Below are 15573 nucleotides of genomic sequence, written 5' to 3' on the forward strand. Positions count from 1 at the left end.
GAAAATAATGAATAAAGTATAATATATAGACTACAACAAGGTTTAATCTGACCACAGAGGAACACAACTGAGGTTGTCTGATATAAAGAGATGTAATCGCTGAAACAGAGCCTCAGTCGTAAGGAATACTGAAATATCTGATAAGTGTGTTACTTATTTTTGTCAACCTGGCAACCTTGTGACAAAGTGCTGGCCTTCAGAAAACACTGGTAAACTTGCAGTTTAGTGATCTCTACTTCATATTCTATTCTCAGTCATTCATTATGTGTTCATTTACGAGAGAGAGAGAGAGAGACTGTGTATGTGTGAGTTACCACCATTTTTCCGAGTTTGTCTTTTAACAAAAAGACATTTGTGCATTTGTGCAGCTGTGGCTTTAAATTACTTATAAAAAAATTATATTACAAACTCCTTGATGAGAAAGATAATGTAGGTTTTCAGTGAATATTTTATTGATAAAATTGGGGGGCAGCACTGAAGTTTCTTTGTTACTGAGTGTGTGTGTGTGTGTGTGTGTGTGTGTGTGTGCACCTGGTATTTATCATGTTGTGGGGACATTTGTGAGGTCCCCATAAGGAAACAGGCTTATAAATCCATATATTAGTTAATAATTACAGTGATGTTTGAGAATCAGACTTAACCTAGTTTTTAATATAATTCATCAAAAATCACACTATGAAAAATATTAGTAACTATTGCAAATAGCAAACATATCAAAACAATATTATAACACAATTATGGCTTTACAAAAAAACACATTAAAATAAAACAGTAAATATGAGAACATGAGAAAACTGTATTTAACAAACGTTTAATATTTATTAACTGTATTTAACAAATGTTTGATATTTTCTAACTGTATTTAACATTTTCACAAACTGTGATTACAGTAATTACAACTTTACAAATTTTCTGTTTGCTTGAAATCTTTTCTATCCCTTTTCAGGCTTATTATTTTACATGTTAGGCTCAATTTGACAAAGTATGTGCTTTCTACAAATCTAATTGTGCAAGTGTAATTGATTTGTTTATTATATTTTATATATACAGTCGTGGTCAGAATTGTTAGTACCCTTGTTAAATATGATCAAAAAAGGCTGTGAAAATAAATCTACATTGTTTATCCAAGTGATCTTTAATCAAATAATGTAATATATTAAAATATCTAATAAATAATAAAAAAACACATTGTGATATAAATAATTGTCTCTAATACACAATAGCCACAATTACCCTTAGAAATTCTTGAGAAAATATTTCTAAAGTATATTTCCATTCATATTTCCATTTTTTAGCACACCAGCATGACAAAGAACATGAAATTATCCAGGAGTGTAGATGTGAGGTAATACAAAGACCAAATTCCCTTAATCACTGATCACAATGAGAAAAAACAAAGACTATATAGTTCTGATGTGCAGCAAAAGATTGTTAAGCCTCACAAATGATTAAGTGTCTATAAGAAAAGAGCTCAAGCACTGAAAATCAACAATAATGAAGTTCTAATCAACTAAAGATGTTACAAATGTGTCTGGAAGAGGACGTGTGTCTGTATCGTCCTAATGCATGATGAGGAGGAGAGTTTGTACCAAAGATCAAATGAATAAACGATGCAGATTTATTTTCTTAGCAACTGCATAACAACCACCTCCAGTACCTTAGCAACTGCATAGCAACGGTCTAATAACCACCTCCAGTACCTTAGCAACTGCATAGCAACGGTCTAGTAACCACCTCCAGTACCTTAGCAACTGCATAGCCACCGCCTAGCAATCAGCTCCAGTACCTTAGCAACTGCATAACAACCACCTCCAGTACATTAGCAACTGCATAGCAACCACCCTCAGTACCTTAGCAACTGCATAGCAACAGTTTGTTGACTGTCTGAATGTGTGTGTGTGTTTTCTAGTGTGGATCATGGAGGAGAATCCAGGATTACAGCAGGACTGAAGAAATGTACGTCTACACACGCACACACACACACACACACACACACACACACATGTTGGGTTTACATGTTTTATGGGGACATTCCATAGGCGTAATGGTTTTTATACTGTACAAACCGTATTTTCTATAGCCCTACACCTACCCTACAACTAAACCTAGCCCTCACAGGAGACTGTGCAAACTTTTACTTTCTCAAAAAAACTCATTCTGCATGATTTATAAGCCTGTTTCCTCATGGGGACCTCACAAATGTCCCCACAAGGTCCAAATTTACTGGTATTACTATCCTTGTGGGGACATTTGGTCCCCATAACGTGATGAATACCAGGTGTGCACACACACACACACACACACACACACACAGCTGTAGTGATTGTTGTTGTGTTATAAATGTGTCTGTTCTTGTGTTCAGATGCCTGTTTTCTCACACTGGATCCAAACACAGCAAACACTCGACTCAGTCTGTCTGAGGAGAACAGAAACGTGAGAGGTTTAAGAGAGAATCAGTCGTACCCTGATCATCCAGACAGATTTGATGTGTGTCAGTTGTTGTGTAGAGAGAGTGTGTGTGGACACTGTTACTGGGAGATTGAGTGGAGTGGATTTAATGTGTTTATATCAGTGTCATATAAGAGCATCAGCAGGAAGGGACGGGGTTCTGAGTGTTGGTTTGGATCTAATAATCAGTCATGGAGTTTGATCTGCTCTCCCTACAGTTACTCATTCAAACACAATGACATAGAGACTCATCTCCCTGTGAATCCCATCATCAGTCGTAGAGTAGGAGTGTCTGATATCTATAGAGTAGGAGTGTATGTGGATGTGAGTGCAGGAACTCTTTCCTTCTACAGTGTCTCCAGAAACACAATGAGTCTCATCCACACAGAACAGATCACATTCACTCAGACGCTCTATCCTGGGTTTGGGTTTGGCTCTGTGTTTACTGTTAGGTCTGGATCAGTGAAACTGTGTTGATGAATGAGAATAGACTGATGAGAGATTGTACCCATAATGCTTTGAGCTGCTTATGAATCAGTAAGAGTGAGATGTTCTGGAGTCTCTTCATGACATTAATACTGCAGCTCAACTTCTGTCACTCAAATAACAGTCAGAATAAATGTGTGTCAGAAATCCTCGTATAGACAGTAAGATCAGTGTGTGTGAGTCTAGATTTGTGTTTTTGTTGTCGTGTCTCATCACAAATTCATTTTATTAGTGTTAAAAATGTCACAATCTTGAAGATCATGTAATTCATTTCTCTCTTGTTTTTGTACAGAAATAATAAAACACTGATAAATCAAGTTGAGATCAGATTTTAATTGATGTTTGTATCATTAATATAATCGATTCCTCACAAGACTGAAATGAACTTCTGACATTATGAAATATGACATTAATAATTAATTGTTATTAAATGAGCATTTAATAACAATGCTTATTGTACCTATAGTAAACATGTATTAAATTACAGGTTCTCTTTAAATAAAGAAGCTGTCAGAATATTTTTTTTAAATATTTTCAGAGTTTTAAAGTTAATGTTTTAATCACAGTATATTTATAGACAAAAATCCTATTTGTATTTATAATTTTAATTATTTGTGTATTGTATTGATTTAAATAAGTATTACCTTAAATATAATGCAAACATTGTTTCAGCTGACATATTTGTATCAACACTTTTTATTTATTTAATTTAAATAAATACATAATAGCAACCAAAATATGATTTTAAAATATATTTAAATTATAACAAATTAATAAAAATAAGACAATTATGATTATAGTACTATTGTACTCTTAAATAAGCAGTATGCATGCATGCATAAAATAATGTATTTAATAATATGGATAATAATAATATTTATAAATATTAATTTTATATCAAGTAAAAAAAAATAAAATAAATAAAATACCCTGAATAGCACAATAATCCTGTTGCACAAAAAATGTCAGTATTTTATATATATATATTTGGTATTATTATAATGTGAATTATAACAAATATTATAAGAAATTATATTTATATATGATTGCAATAAGCATAACACAAATATCAGTAATATAATATATTCATTATATTTTTTATTTAAAATACAAAAACATTTTTGCAATATTTCTTCAATAAAACATCAATAAAATTATTTTTTTATTCAGTAAAAGCCAAAATGTGAATTAATAAAATTATGATAATAAAATGTTGTAATTGCAATAATATTGTAATAGAAATATATTGTAATCATATTGTAAAATTGAGTAAAAACTCAATAATCATTATTATTATTAATAATAATTATAATGATAGGATCAAAATAAATGTTTCACTATTTTTATGGATTTGTTAACATTTAAATAATAATAAAGCAAAGCTTTTATTTTTATTGATTAATTGTAATGGTTAGATTACATAGATATTTAAGGTTAGATATTATTATTACTGTTTGTCACAAACACACACCCACAGGAGGAGATGAGAGGTGAGTGACGATTCAAAACAAACTTTATTTAAACAGCAGATGAAAGACCAGGATGTAGATATGAATGAGAATGGCAATCTTAGCTGACAGTCCTTAGAATGATGAGTAGCATAGAGTCCACAGAAACAGCCAGGTTGAACACAAGGAGCAGATGAAAACGATTGCAAGGTAAGTTCATCAGACGGAGCATGAAGAGAAAGGTGCGAACGGTAGACCCGACAAGAGAGTACTGAAGGGGAGCTCTATTTAAAGGGAGTGGCTGATTGAGTTCAGGTGCACGTGATTAGAACTCCGGTGATGATGAACGTGTGGGTGGTGCTCCAGGTGACGTGGCAAGTGAGGGTGGCTGTGGTGAATGCCTGACACTACCCCCTCCTCCAGGGGCAGCTCCTGACGCCTTAATACAATGGCGAGGACGACCGCGACTGCGAGGGGCAGGACGATCCGGGTGGTCGCGATGGAAGTCGGTGAGTAGATTGGGGTCCAGTACATCGTCACGTGGAACCCAGGAACGTTCCTCCGGCCTGTACCCGTCCCAGTCAATCAGATATTCCAGGTGGCCTCCCCGGCGTCGCGAGTCCAATATCTAGTGGACCGTGTAGATTGAGGGTTGGTCCAGGACTTCAGGAGGAGGGGGATCCACTTCAGCTCCTGGGGTCTCTGGAGAAAGAAAGGTTTAAGGAGAGAAACGTGAAAAGTGGAATGGATGCGGTACCTGGGAGGGAGCTGAAGTTGGAATGTGACATCATTTATCTGCCTCAGGATCTTAAATGGACCAATATAGCGGGGACTCAGCTTGCGGCATGGCAATCGTAAACGAAGGTCACGGGTGGACAACCAGACTAGGTCACCGGGTTGGTATTGTGGGCTGTTCCTCCGTCTGGCGTCCGCAAAATCCTTGTTTTGACGTATGGCTCGCTGAAGATGGTGATGGGCTGAGTCCCACACTCTCTCGCTCTCTCGAAACCAGTGGTTGACAGCTGGAATATTGGAAGGTTCCTCCATCCAGGGGTACGCACTGGAAAGGTGTTATGCCGGTGGTATCTTGGCGGAGGGAGTTCTGTGCGTACTCGGCAACCTGCTCCAGCTGAATTGAGGGCCCCGGTCCGACACAATCTCCTCTGGGATGCCGTAATGGCGGAACACCTGATGGAAGAGGTGTTTCCATAGCGGTTGGCAATCCTTTGAGGGGTACAAACTTGCACATTTTGGAGAAACTGTCGACTATTACCAGTACGCAGGTGTTGCCTTCGGAGCTGGGAAGGTCGGTGACAAAGTCCACTCCAAGATGGGACCAGGGCCTCTCCAGGATGGGTAATGGGACCAGCTTGCCTGCAGGTAACATGCGGTGAGAGTTAGACATGGCACAGACAGAGCAGCTCTGGACGTACCTGATGGTATCACGGCGCATACTGGGCCACCAATAACGAGTTTGAAGGAGCGAGAGGGTCCGCTTGCTGCCTGGGTGTCCAGAGCCCGGAGACTGGTGAGCTGTGCCAAGAAGGTGTTGACGTTGGGAGTAGGGGACGTAGATCTTGCCTTCTGGGCATTCCGGCGGAGCAGGCTCCTGGAGAGTGGCTTGCTGAATGTCTTGTTCAATGTTCCTGATGATGGGACTGACGATGAGATTGGAAGGTATAATGGGTTCGGAATCTGTGGACTGGTCTGGTGATGACTGACGGGAGAGGGCGTCCGCTGGGATGTTCTTGGAACCGGGTCGATATGTGATCTTGAAATTGAATCGGGTGAAGAAAAGTGCCCAGCGTGCCTGGCGGGGAGTCTTTTAGCATCTCGTAGGTATTGTAAGTTCTTGTGGTCAGTGATGATCGTGAATGGATGAACTTCCCCCTCCAACCAGTGACGCCACTCTTCCAGAGCCAGCTTGATGGCAAGAAGTTCACGATTTCCTACGTTGTAATTCTGCTCTGCCGGAGACAGCTTACGTGAGAAGAATGCGCAGGAATGGAGGATTGCAGACTCACCGACCGCTTGAGACAGCACTGCACCCACACCTGTGGTGGAGGCGTCAACTTCTACTGTGAAAGGGAGTTCAGGATTGGGATGATGTAAAAGGGGTGCAGTGCTGAAGAGATGCTTGAGGTGTTGAAACGCTTCGTGGGTGGCGGGGTCCCAGGTGAGTCGTTTTGGCTTACCCCGCAGGAGGGAGGTCAATGGAGCAGTGATGGAGCTATAACCCTTGATGAATCGACAGTAGAAATTTGTGAATCCTAGGAAACACTGGAGCTCTTTAATACGGCGGCAGGAACCAAGGGGAGTGGGTATGGTTGTTGGATTATTTGAGAGTTGAGTTGTCGGTAATCAATACATAGCCGGAGACCTCCATCCTTCTTACCCACGAAGAAGAAGCTTGAAGTGGCCGGAGAGGTTGATGGTCGAATGAATCCTTGCTTGAGAGTTTCTGCAATATATTCCTCCATCGCCTGGCGCTCCGGGATGGACAGGGGATAGATCTTTCCTTTAGGTAGTTGAGCTCCAGGCAGCAAGTCGATGGCGCAGTCCCATGGCCGGTGCGGTGGTAAATGGGTGGCTGCTTGCTTACTAAACACATCCTGGAATGCCATGTATTCTGCTGGGACTTCGGGAATGCAGACGGGTTCTGGACTCTCGACCTGGGTGGATGCTACTGGGACTTGCGTGGTGTGAGGACGAGGTAACTTGGACAAGCAGTGGTTCTGACACATCTGACATGGATCCCAGCGGAATTCAGGAGGATGTCTCCGAAGCCAGGGGGGTCCCAGGATGATGTTTACGGTGGAATCCTCCAGTACCAGAAATTTTTGGTGGTGTTGGCGTTTTAGTTTTAGTTCATTCAAACAGTCCTGGGAGATTGCCTGAGGAACCTGAGTCAACCAGAGCGGATACAGAGAGAGATCATTCAGAGGTATGCAAAGTAACGGGTAACAAGGTTAGATGTGCCGTTTCGACTTCTGACAGAATAGTACTCACCACCGAGCGTGGGGGTCTGATGGGGCAGGTGTGAAGAAGATGTCCGGATTGTCCACAATATAAACATAATCCCAGACTGATGCGACGATTGTGTTCGGTTAGTGAGAGTCGTGATGAATCAACTTGCATGGGTTCTGGTATTGGGAAGCTAGCAGCCACCGAGAGCCTAAGGAGCAGTTACTGATGGCTGGCAGGTGGCTAGCTGCTGGGAAACTCGAGTGGCACATTGAAGGAAATATTCCAATCCTATGCTGTCATCGTAGATAGGTATAGCGGCACGAATCTCTGGATTGAGCCCTTGTCAATACGCTCCCAGCAGTGAAATCTCATTCCAACAGCTAGCTGCCGCCAGCGTGCGGAAGTGTAGCGTGTATTCACTGATTGAAGAAGCACCTTGACGTAACTGGAACAACTGATCTGATGTGGAGAGTGTGCCGGTTGCCGTGCTGAACACCTCAGAGAAACGGCTTGTGAATTGTTCATAAGAATTGATAATTGGATTATTGGAATTCCAAATAGCTTTAGCCCACTGTAGGGCCTTACCGGTCAGGAGAGAAGTGAGGAAGGCAACTTTAGCGTTCTCCGAGGGAAACTGTTGAGGTTGCATCTGGATGTAAAGATTAACTTGCAGGAGAAAACCGCTACACTTGGCTGCCTCACCCACAAATTTGGCGGGTAGGGCCATGGGACATCCTGAGGCAAACGGCGGCGAGGGTGTTGGATTTAACGCCGCCTAGAAGGCATTCACCAACTCCTTGAAAAGATCCGCGGCAGTGGTTGTTTTGGTGCTCATTGTTGTGCTGGTCTAGTCTTCTGTCACACATACACACACACACAGGAGAAGATGAAAGGTGAGTGACGATTCAAACCAAACTTTATTTAAACAGCAGATGAAAGACCAGGAGGTAGATATGAATGAGAATGGCAATCTTATCTGACAGTCCTTAGAATGATGAGTAGAATAGAGTCCACAGAAACAGCCAGGTCGAACACAAGGAGCAGATGAAAACGATTGCAAGGTAAGTTCATCAGACGGAGCATGAAGAGCCAAGTGCGAACGGTAGACCCAACAAGAGAGTACTGAAGGGGAGCTCTATTTAAAGGGAGTGGCTGATTGAGTTCAGGTGCATGTGATTAGAACTCCAGTGATGATGAACGTGTGGGAGGTGCTCCAGGTGACGTGGCAAGTGGGGGTGGCTGTGGTGAATGCCTGACACTGTTATTATTAAATATTCCCTTTTTATTTTACAGTACAGTTGGATTATTGCTCTTGTAATATATTTCTTTGCTCATTTGTTATAATTAAAATAAAAATAATATAAAATATTGTTTTATTATTGTTACTATTATTAAATACTGAAATTTTATGTTACAGTGCAATTGTCAGGCTGTGTGTAGAAAGGAGCTGAGGATGAGGATATATAACAAACAGCCTTTAATTAATAAATCCAAACAAGGGTACAGGACAGGAACAGCAGGGGAACACACAATAACATAACTTTAAGATTGGACTGAGACAAAGGAACTGAATCAAACTTATAAAGGGTAGCCAACAAGACAAAGACAGGTGAAGATAATTAACCAATAACGAAACGGAACAGGAAAGACCATGTAAGGGCACAGAAAGGCGAAACCAACAACAGTCCACAGGGGTGTGACATTACTCCCCCTTCGCGTCTCGTGCTGTACATACATAACATACACCAGGGAGGGGGGGTGGGCACCCTGGAGGCTCATGAAGAGCAGACACAGGACGGAGAGGAGGAAGGCCTCCTCTGGATGGCGCTCTGAAGGATCGGCCTCTGGACAGCACTCAGGAAGGCTGGACGGGACCAGCGGAGACGTCGGAGAAGGAGAAAGGATAGGGGTATCAAACTCCATGGGGACCAGCTGGTACATAATGTCCTTAATATATATTTGACTTACCACATGAGATTTTTCTTCGACTTCGAATTTAGAACTGTTTAAAGGGGTCATCGGATGCCCATTTTCCACAAGTTGATATGATTCTTTAAGGTCTTAATGAAAAGTCTCTAATATACTTTTTATTAAAAATTCTCAATGGTTTTGTAAAACATCATCCTTTTTACCTTGCCAAAATCGGTTGGGAGTAAATGACAACCACTATGTTCATTATTACATCCAGCAACACAACACCTCAATCGTTCAATCGGAGATATTCTTGTCTAACTTACATCCATGCTCTTGCATCGAAACATGGAAAGTTACTGGACAGTGACAGCTGGTCTAAGGTAAGAGCTCATGTCAATCAACTATTATGGGAGCGGCCTCTGTCGGTGTGATGGCACAGATATTATTTTTACAGATTTTTAATTAAAAACCATTGCATGGATTTTTATCATTGTAGGGTAGATTTGTACATACACTGCCAACACACATTAATGTTCAAACAACATGAAAAAGTGAACTTAGCATCCGATGACCCCTTTAAATAAAGGACGAGATTAATCAGTTCAATCAGGGGATACTCACACACGGGAAGATTGCAATGGATAGTCTCATCGTCCAGCCCCACCTGAAAACATGCACACAGAGCAGTGTCGTGCCAGCTCAGCTGGTTAGCAAGCTCGAGGAAAAAAAAGCGATGTGGTTAGTTTGGAGCTAGAAATAACGACCCAGACATTACAGCTCATCATTACCGACAGCGTGTCAGTGAATTTGGAGTGATACAAAAGCTTCTTCGCACTGACTGTGGCTCTGAAAATGAAAAATGGCTGCAATCCGGCAGGGAGGGAGAGGACGCAGTTTGAGTTCCTCGAAAGGGAACTGAAAATCAGTAAACACTGGGTAACCAAATAAATAAGAAACGTAAGACACGAAATAAATAAAATACACATTTTAAATAAAATTCAGCAAACACTGTGGAAAAAATAAATGTGAAACTTCCACTATAACCTTAAATAAATGGCAGCAGTCAACAGACTTTTCAAAATCCAAAATAGTTTTTAAAAGGCATCTTTGCATTTAATTTTTAAACACAAAATGTCAAACCCTGCCATCGTTCATCCACCCTAATGTTGTAAAAGCCATGAGATTTACTTTTTTCTGTGCAACACAAAATGGAGATACATTATAAAATGTCTCACATACCATTAACTTTCATTCCTTGTTCTGCTGTAAAATTAAAGTGAAAAAAGTAGACTGAATCTAAAATTCTACTCTACAGAAGAAAGTCATTCAACTTTGGAATGACATAAGGTTTGTAAGTTCTATTTTCTTGCAAGGCAACAGAATTAATCAATTACAGAATTAATTACCAAGAAACCTTTATTGCATTTAATACTGAACTTTGAATTTTCATATTAAACATTATAAAGGTACATTTTTTCCTACTTTATTCAAAGGTTTAATGGGAGAGAATGTGGATTTTGCATCTCACAGGAAGACTTGGATGAGTTTTTCATTGAACCTACTCGTAGCACGTGTGGAGATGAATAGTTGCAGACACACTTTAAAGAACTACATGCTCAAATAATCTGACTACATTTTACACCTGGGAGGCTGGTGTGGAGAACTACAGAACCTTAAAGAACATTGATCACATTTAAACTAATAAAAGAAACTCAAAGGCATAGCCATTAAAATAGGCTTTAACATGGGTGTGTGACTTATAAAATATTTATAAAACTGATTAATTAAACTATAATCATGATTTTGAAATTAGTTAATATCTACAATCCTCAGTTTAGCACTGCACTAAATTCTATAGGAAACAGACATTCAAGATAAGGGTACTTGTTATCTATGTTATCTATCCCTTTATTTTGTAGTAATTCACGCTCGGGAAGCGCAGGCACAGAAGGACGCTCTGGAGTCGCAGGCACAGGAGGGCGCAGGCACGGGAGGCGCAGACACAGGAGGTTCGCTCGGGAGGCGCCGGCTCTGGAGGGTGCACTGGCGGCGCCAGGTCTGGAGGGCGCTCAGGTGGCGCCGGCTCAGGAGGGTGCTTTGGAGGCAGCTCAGGCCCTGGAGGGCACTCTGGAGGAAGCTCCGGCTCAGGAGGGTGCTCTGGAGGAATGGACGGGACCAGTGGAGAATTGGGAGGGCTGGACAGGACCAGCGGAGATGAAGGAGAGCTGGACGGGACAGGTACAGTAGGGCGCAGGTACAAGAGGGAGCTCGGGAGGCGCAGGCACAGGAGGTTCACTCGGGCGGCGCAGACTCTGGAGCCTTCAGCTCTAGGCAGATTATATGCCACTTCGCATGCGCACTCGTCCACATGCCATAAGCTGGTCTGCCATCGCAAAGGGCTCCCCAGCCCGTCAAGGAGGCATCCGTAGTAACGATTTTCCTGCTGACCACTCTGCCCATCGAGACTCCCTGCTCGAACATCCTCGTGTTGAACCAGTGGGCCAGCGTCTGCATGCATTCGCGAGTCACCAAGACACACAAATGACCATCCTTCCATGCTTTGCTTGGAACCTGGGGTCTCATATGCAGAAGCCCGAGCTGACACACCACAGCCGCTGCTGCCATATGCCCTAACAGTCTCTGAAAGCATTTCAGAACCACCACTCTGCCCGGTTTGAATGAGGTGATCAAAGATTGCATTCGCTCTTGGGAGAGACGTGCTCTCATCAATTGCGAGTCCAGATCCATTCCTAAGAATGCAATATTCTATATGGGGCAAAGCTTGCTCTTCTGCACACTGATCGTCAGCCCTAGACGCTTCAGGTGCTCTAGATGCTGGCATTTGTGGTTTTCCAGTGTATCCCACGACTGGGCTATAACAAGCCAGTCGTCCAGATGATTCAGGATGCAAATTCCACTCTGTATATATATACACTTCGTAAAAGTCCATGGAGCCAAAGCCAAGCCAAACGGGAGAACTTTGAACTGATAAGCTCTGACCTCAAACGCAAATCTCAGAAAGCGCCTGTGACAAGGGGCTATGTGGATGTGAAAATATGCGTCCTTTAGGTCCACCGAGATAAACCAGTCCCCGGGCTGAATGTGCGTGAGGATCTGCTTTACTGTTATCATTTTGAACTCGCATTTCTCCAGCGTGTGGTTCAGCTGTCTCAAATCCACAATAGGGCGCAAACCCCCATCCTTTTGGGGGACTAGGAAGTAGTGACCGTAAAGGTCACACTCCGTATTCTCCTGGGGTACAACTTCGATTGCCTGTTTTGCAAGGAGAGAATGAATTTCTGCCTGCAAAACCGGTGCATCTCTTTCCTGCACATCTATCATCATCTCGCCGCTGAAGCGGGGTGGTCTGCGTGCAAACTGAAGCGCTCCCGCTCAAGGCCGTGTTCAGCACCCATTCTGACACACCTGGAAGCGTGCGCCACGTGTCAAAATAGTGCAAGAGGGGTTGAAGCGCCCCATGATTCGTCCGAGACGGCTCGTCGTCTGATGACAGGGAACCGCTCACTACCTGAGGGGCATCGTTGAAGCCTTCTGCACCAACTGGGCCACCGGCATGAGCTGGGGAGACACTCGTGCTCAGACTGAGAGAACGCGCGGGGCTTTCGCCCTGCAGAGCGCCGTCCAAGAACGGGACTCTACTTATAACGCACGACTGGGAACCATCATGAGGGGGGAAAAGAGCTCTTTTGCTGAACAGTGTTTGTTTCGTGTTTTAGTGCAAACTTTATTGGAAACAAACATTTCCCGCTGTTGCCCGCAATGTCCGTCGACAGAGGAGAGCATACGTGATCCCGCAGCTTCTGCTCAGGCCAAATAGGGGGAGCGCCAAGAACGTGAGATCTCCTCACGTACCTCAGGAAACAAGGGAGCGGGTCTCTGGGGGGCGGCAACCTGGCGGCCAGACTGCAGATACAGCACGTCCAATCTGTTCTTGGCCCAAATCCTGTACAGCCTCAGACAGGATCTTCACCAGCTCCTCGTCAATCGGGGCTGGGGGCTCACGCACCTCACTGTGGGAAGCCTCCGACTCCAGGCAGGTGGACCAGTCACCTGAACCAGAGGCTGCAGTCGACATGGCGTCGGCGTCGGCGTCGTCATCCACTTCATCCTCTGCAGCACCAAACGAGACCAGATCCCGCGCATCATCCAAGGGGTGGAGGCTGGCTTTCGTGAATGAAACAGGTCGCTCTTTCAAGTGATAAGCATGCAGGAACTGAGTTGACATGCATTCATCAGAGGGGCCTTCTGCACGTGGCTGCCTCGGCCTTCCCTCCCGCGGTTCGACGGGGGGCGGAAGCAATGGATTGGCCGGTGCGCAGTTTAGGATCACAGAAACCCTGGCCTGGAAGGTTTGGACTGTCATTTCTTCACAGAAAGGATAGTCAGGTCTATCCAGCACGGCCTCTGCGTGGGCTCCGCCCAGACATAAGACACATGCGTCGTGTGCATCATGGAGCTCAACAGGGCCCCTGCATGCACAGCACTCCTTAAACTACATCTCGTCTTCTTCTTGCCAGATCGCCAAAGGGGAACTTGAGGCAAATGGCATCCTCTTAGAGCATTGTCAACGGCAAGAAGAGCTAACAGTGGTGAGTAGAAGCCTTCGATGCTTGCTTCGTGAAGGAGAAAGATTCTGAATTACTGACACTCAGCCTGACCTATATATAGTGGGTGGCTCCGCCCCTAGGTCGAGTGCTCGAGGGTCATTGGCCGGTAAAGTTTACCAGCGTGATGCAATCAGGCTTCAGTATTTGGGAGGAGGGGGATAACCCCAAGCGTAACATACCTGAACACAAACCAGACCGGGAACGGAAAGGGACATGTCCAGGAGAGGAGGACCCAGAAACCACAAGACACGTCACAACCTGTCAAAATAAAGGTCCTTAAATATACTGCGTTCCCCTCATTAGTCTGATAACCACACCCCAACCGAGCCAACAAATAAAAACCACTTATCCTGCCACAGTATGTTTGGGTCGGGTGAATGAATGAAATACACTAACAAGTTACTCACTACTGTTTACAAAATGAAAGTTAAACTCATGATGTGTACACAGCTACACAGTGTATTTCCCCTACCAGTTATGTAAATGTACAAATCACTTATTTTTCGAAAAAATGCTTGTATTACATTGACTTTTTTTTTTTAACTTAAATTAATTTACCTTGTGAGACACAGGCGGTTCGTCATTAATACCCATTTCTCATACATCAGTTTGTTCCATCAACATTTTCACAGCATATTTCAATATTTTATGCATAGTTAACTTTGCATCAAACTTTTTTATATATATATTTATAAATGAAAACATCGACTGTAAAAAGATAAAACTAATGAATAGTTATAATCAATTTAATAAATGCAAAAAATTTGTAAAAATATATGCCAACTGTATGCGCTGCTTAGAGACAGATAATGATTTATGCTATGTAATGTAGAAAACAGCCTAAATATTCATAAAAACACAGGGAAATGCAAACCGATCTTTTAATAAATGCAAACCTACCATGATTAAATTATACTGAATTGTGCAGATAGTTAAATAATGTTACAAAATAAAATTAATAAAAAATACAGTCCATAATTCAGAAATCTCTGATCGTCTCATTTGATAGTTGCAAACCTTATGATCTTATAAATAGCAGTCAGAACAGATCAACTCTCCGTACATGTACATTATTGCACATTTGAGTAGTTCATGTATGAATGAAGAGACCCCCGTGGATTATTAAAATACACTCCAGCTGATGCATAACAAAGAACTTACACTGACAAGAAGTGAAAGCCAATGGCACACTCCACAGGGGATGGGGGCGTGACGTCACGGCTCTAGCGCCACCATGGCTGCTGGGAAAAATCGCCATATTGTGAGGCCACTTGTTGTGAAGCGCCGATGAAGTTTTAGTCATGGGAAGAACTTGTTGCGTTGTTGGATGTAATGTCCGTTCGCAGAATCGGCATGTAAAAATAGACAACAGACTTTCTTTTTATTGTTTTCCGGCCTGAAAACTGAATGAAGGCAGTCATGTGTCCGATGTATCCAACCGGATTGGTCGTGCGCCGCTACTAAAGCCATGAAGAGCTTGGAGGAGAGCAGAGGGCTATTATCATCAATTGTCAAAAGAGAACGTGTTATTGGTTTCAGTTTTGTCATATACTAATATTAATGTTGAAGCAAAGTACTATTGTTTTTGTGCACTGTATAACAAGGCATAATATGAAACTTCCGCCATCACAACGATATGAATAATAAAAAAATTAAACTAATCAGTTATGCTTGCACAATTA

At 42.6% G+C, this 15573-nt stretch overlaps 1 protein-coding gene across 7 annotated transcripts in view; it reads left to right on the plus strand.

Annotated features, from left to right (window-relative positions):
* Positions 1-3177, plus strand: part of LOC127164156 (NACHT, LRR and PYD domains-containing protein 12) — a 156095-nt gene extending 152918 nt beyond the window's left edge. For 5 of the 7 annotated variants that reach the window (XM_051107909.1, XM_051107907.1, XM_051107906.1 and 2 more), the window contains exons 10-11: positions 1910-1956; positions 2363-3175. In XM_051107909.1, coding sequence (XP_050963866.1) covers positions 1910-1956; positions 2363-2925 — 610 coding nt within the window. In that variant the 3' untranslated portion in view covers positions 2926-3175. Of the gene's footprint in view, positions 1-1909; positions 1957-2362 lie in introns of all 7 variants that reach the window. The other 2 variants (XM_051107913.1, XM_051107912.1) reach the window with 2 other exon arrangements.
* Positions 3178-15573: the final 12396 nt, after the last annotated feature.

Source organism: Labeo rohita, chromosome 4, assembly GCF_022985175.1.
Source record: "Labeo rohita strain BAU-BD-2019 chromosome 4, IGBB_LRoh.1.0, whole genome shotgun sequence".
NCBI lineage: Eukaryota > Metazoa > Chordata > Actinopteri > Cypriniformes > Cyprinidae > Labeo > Labeo rohita.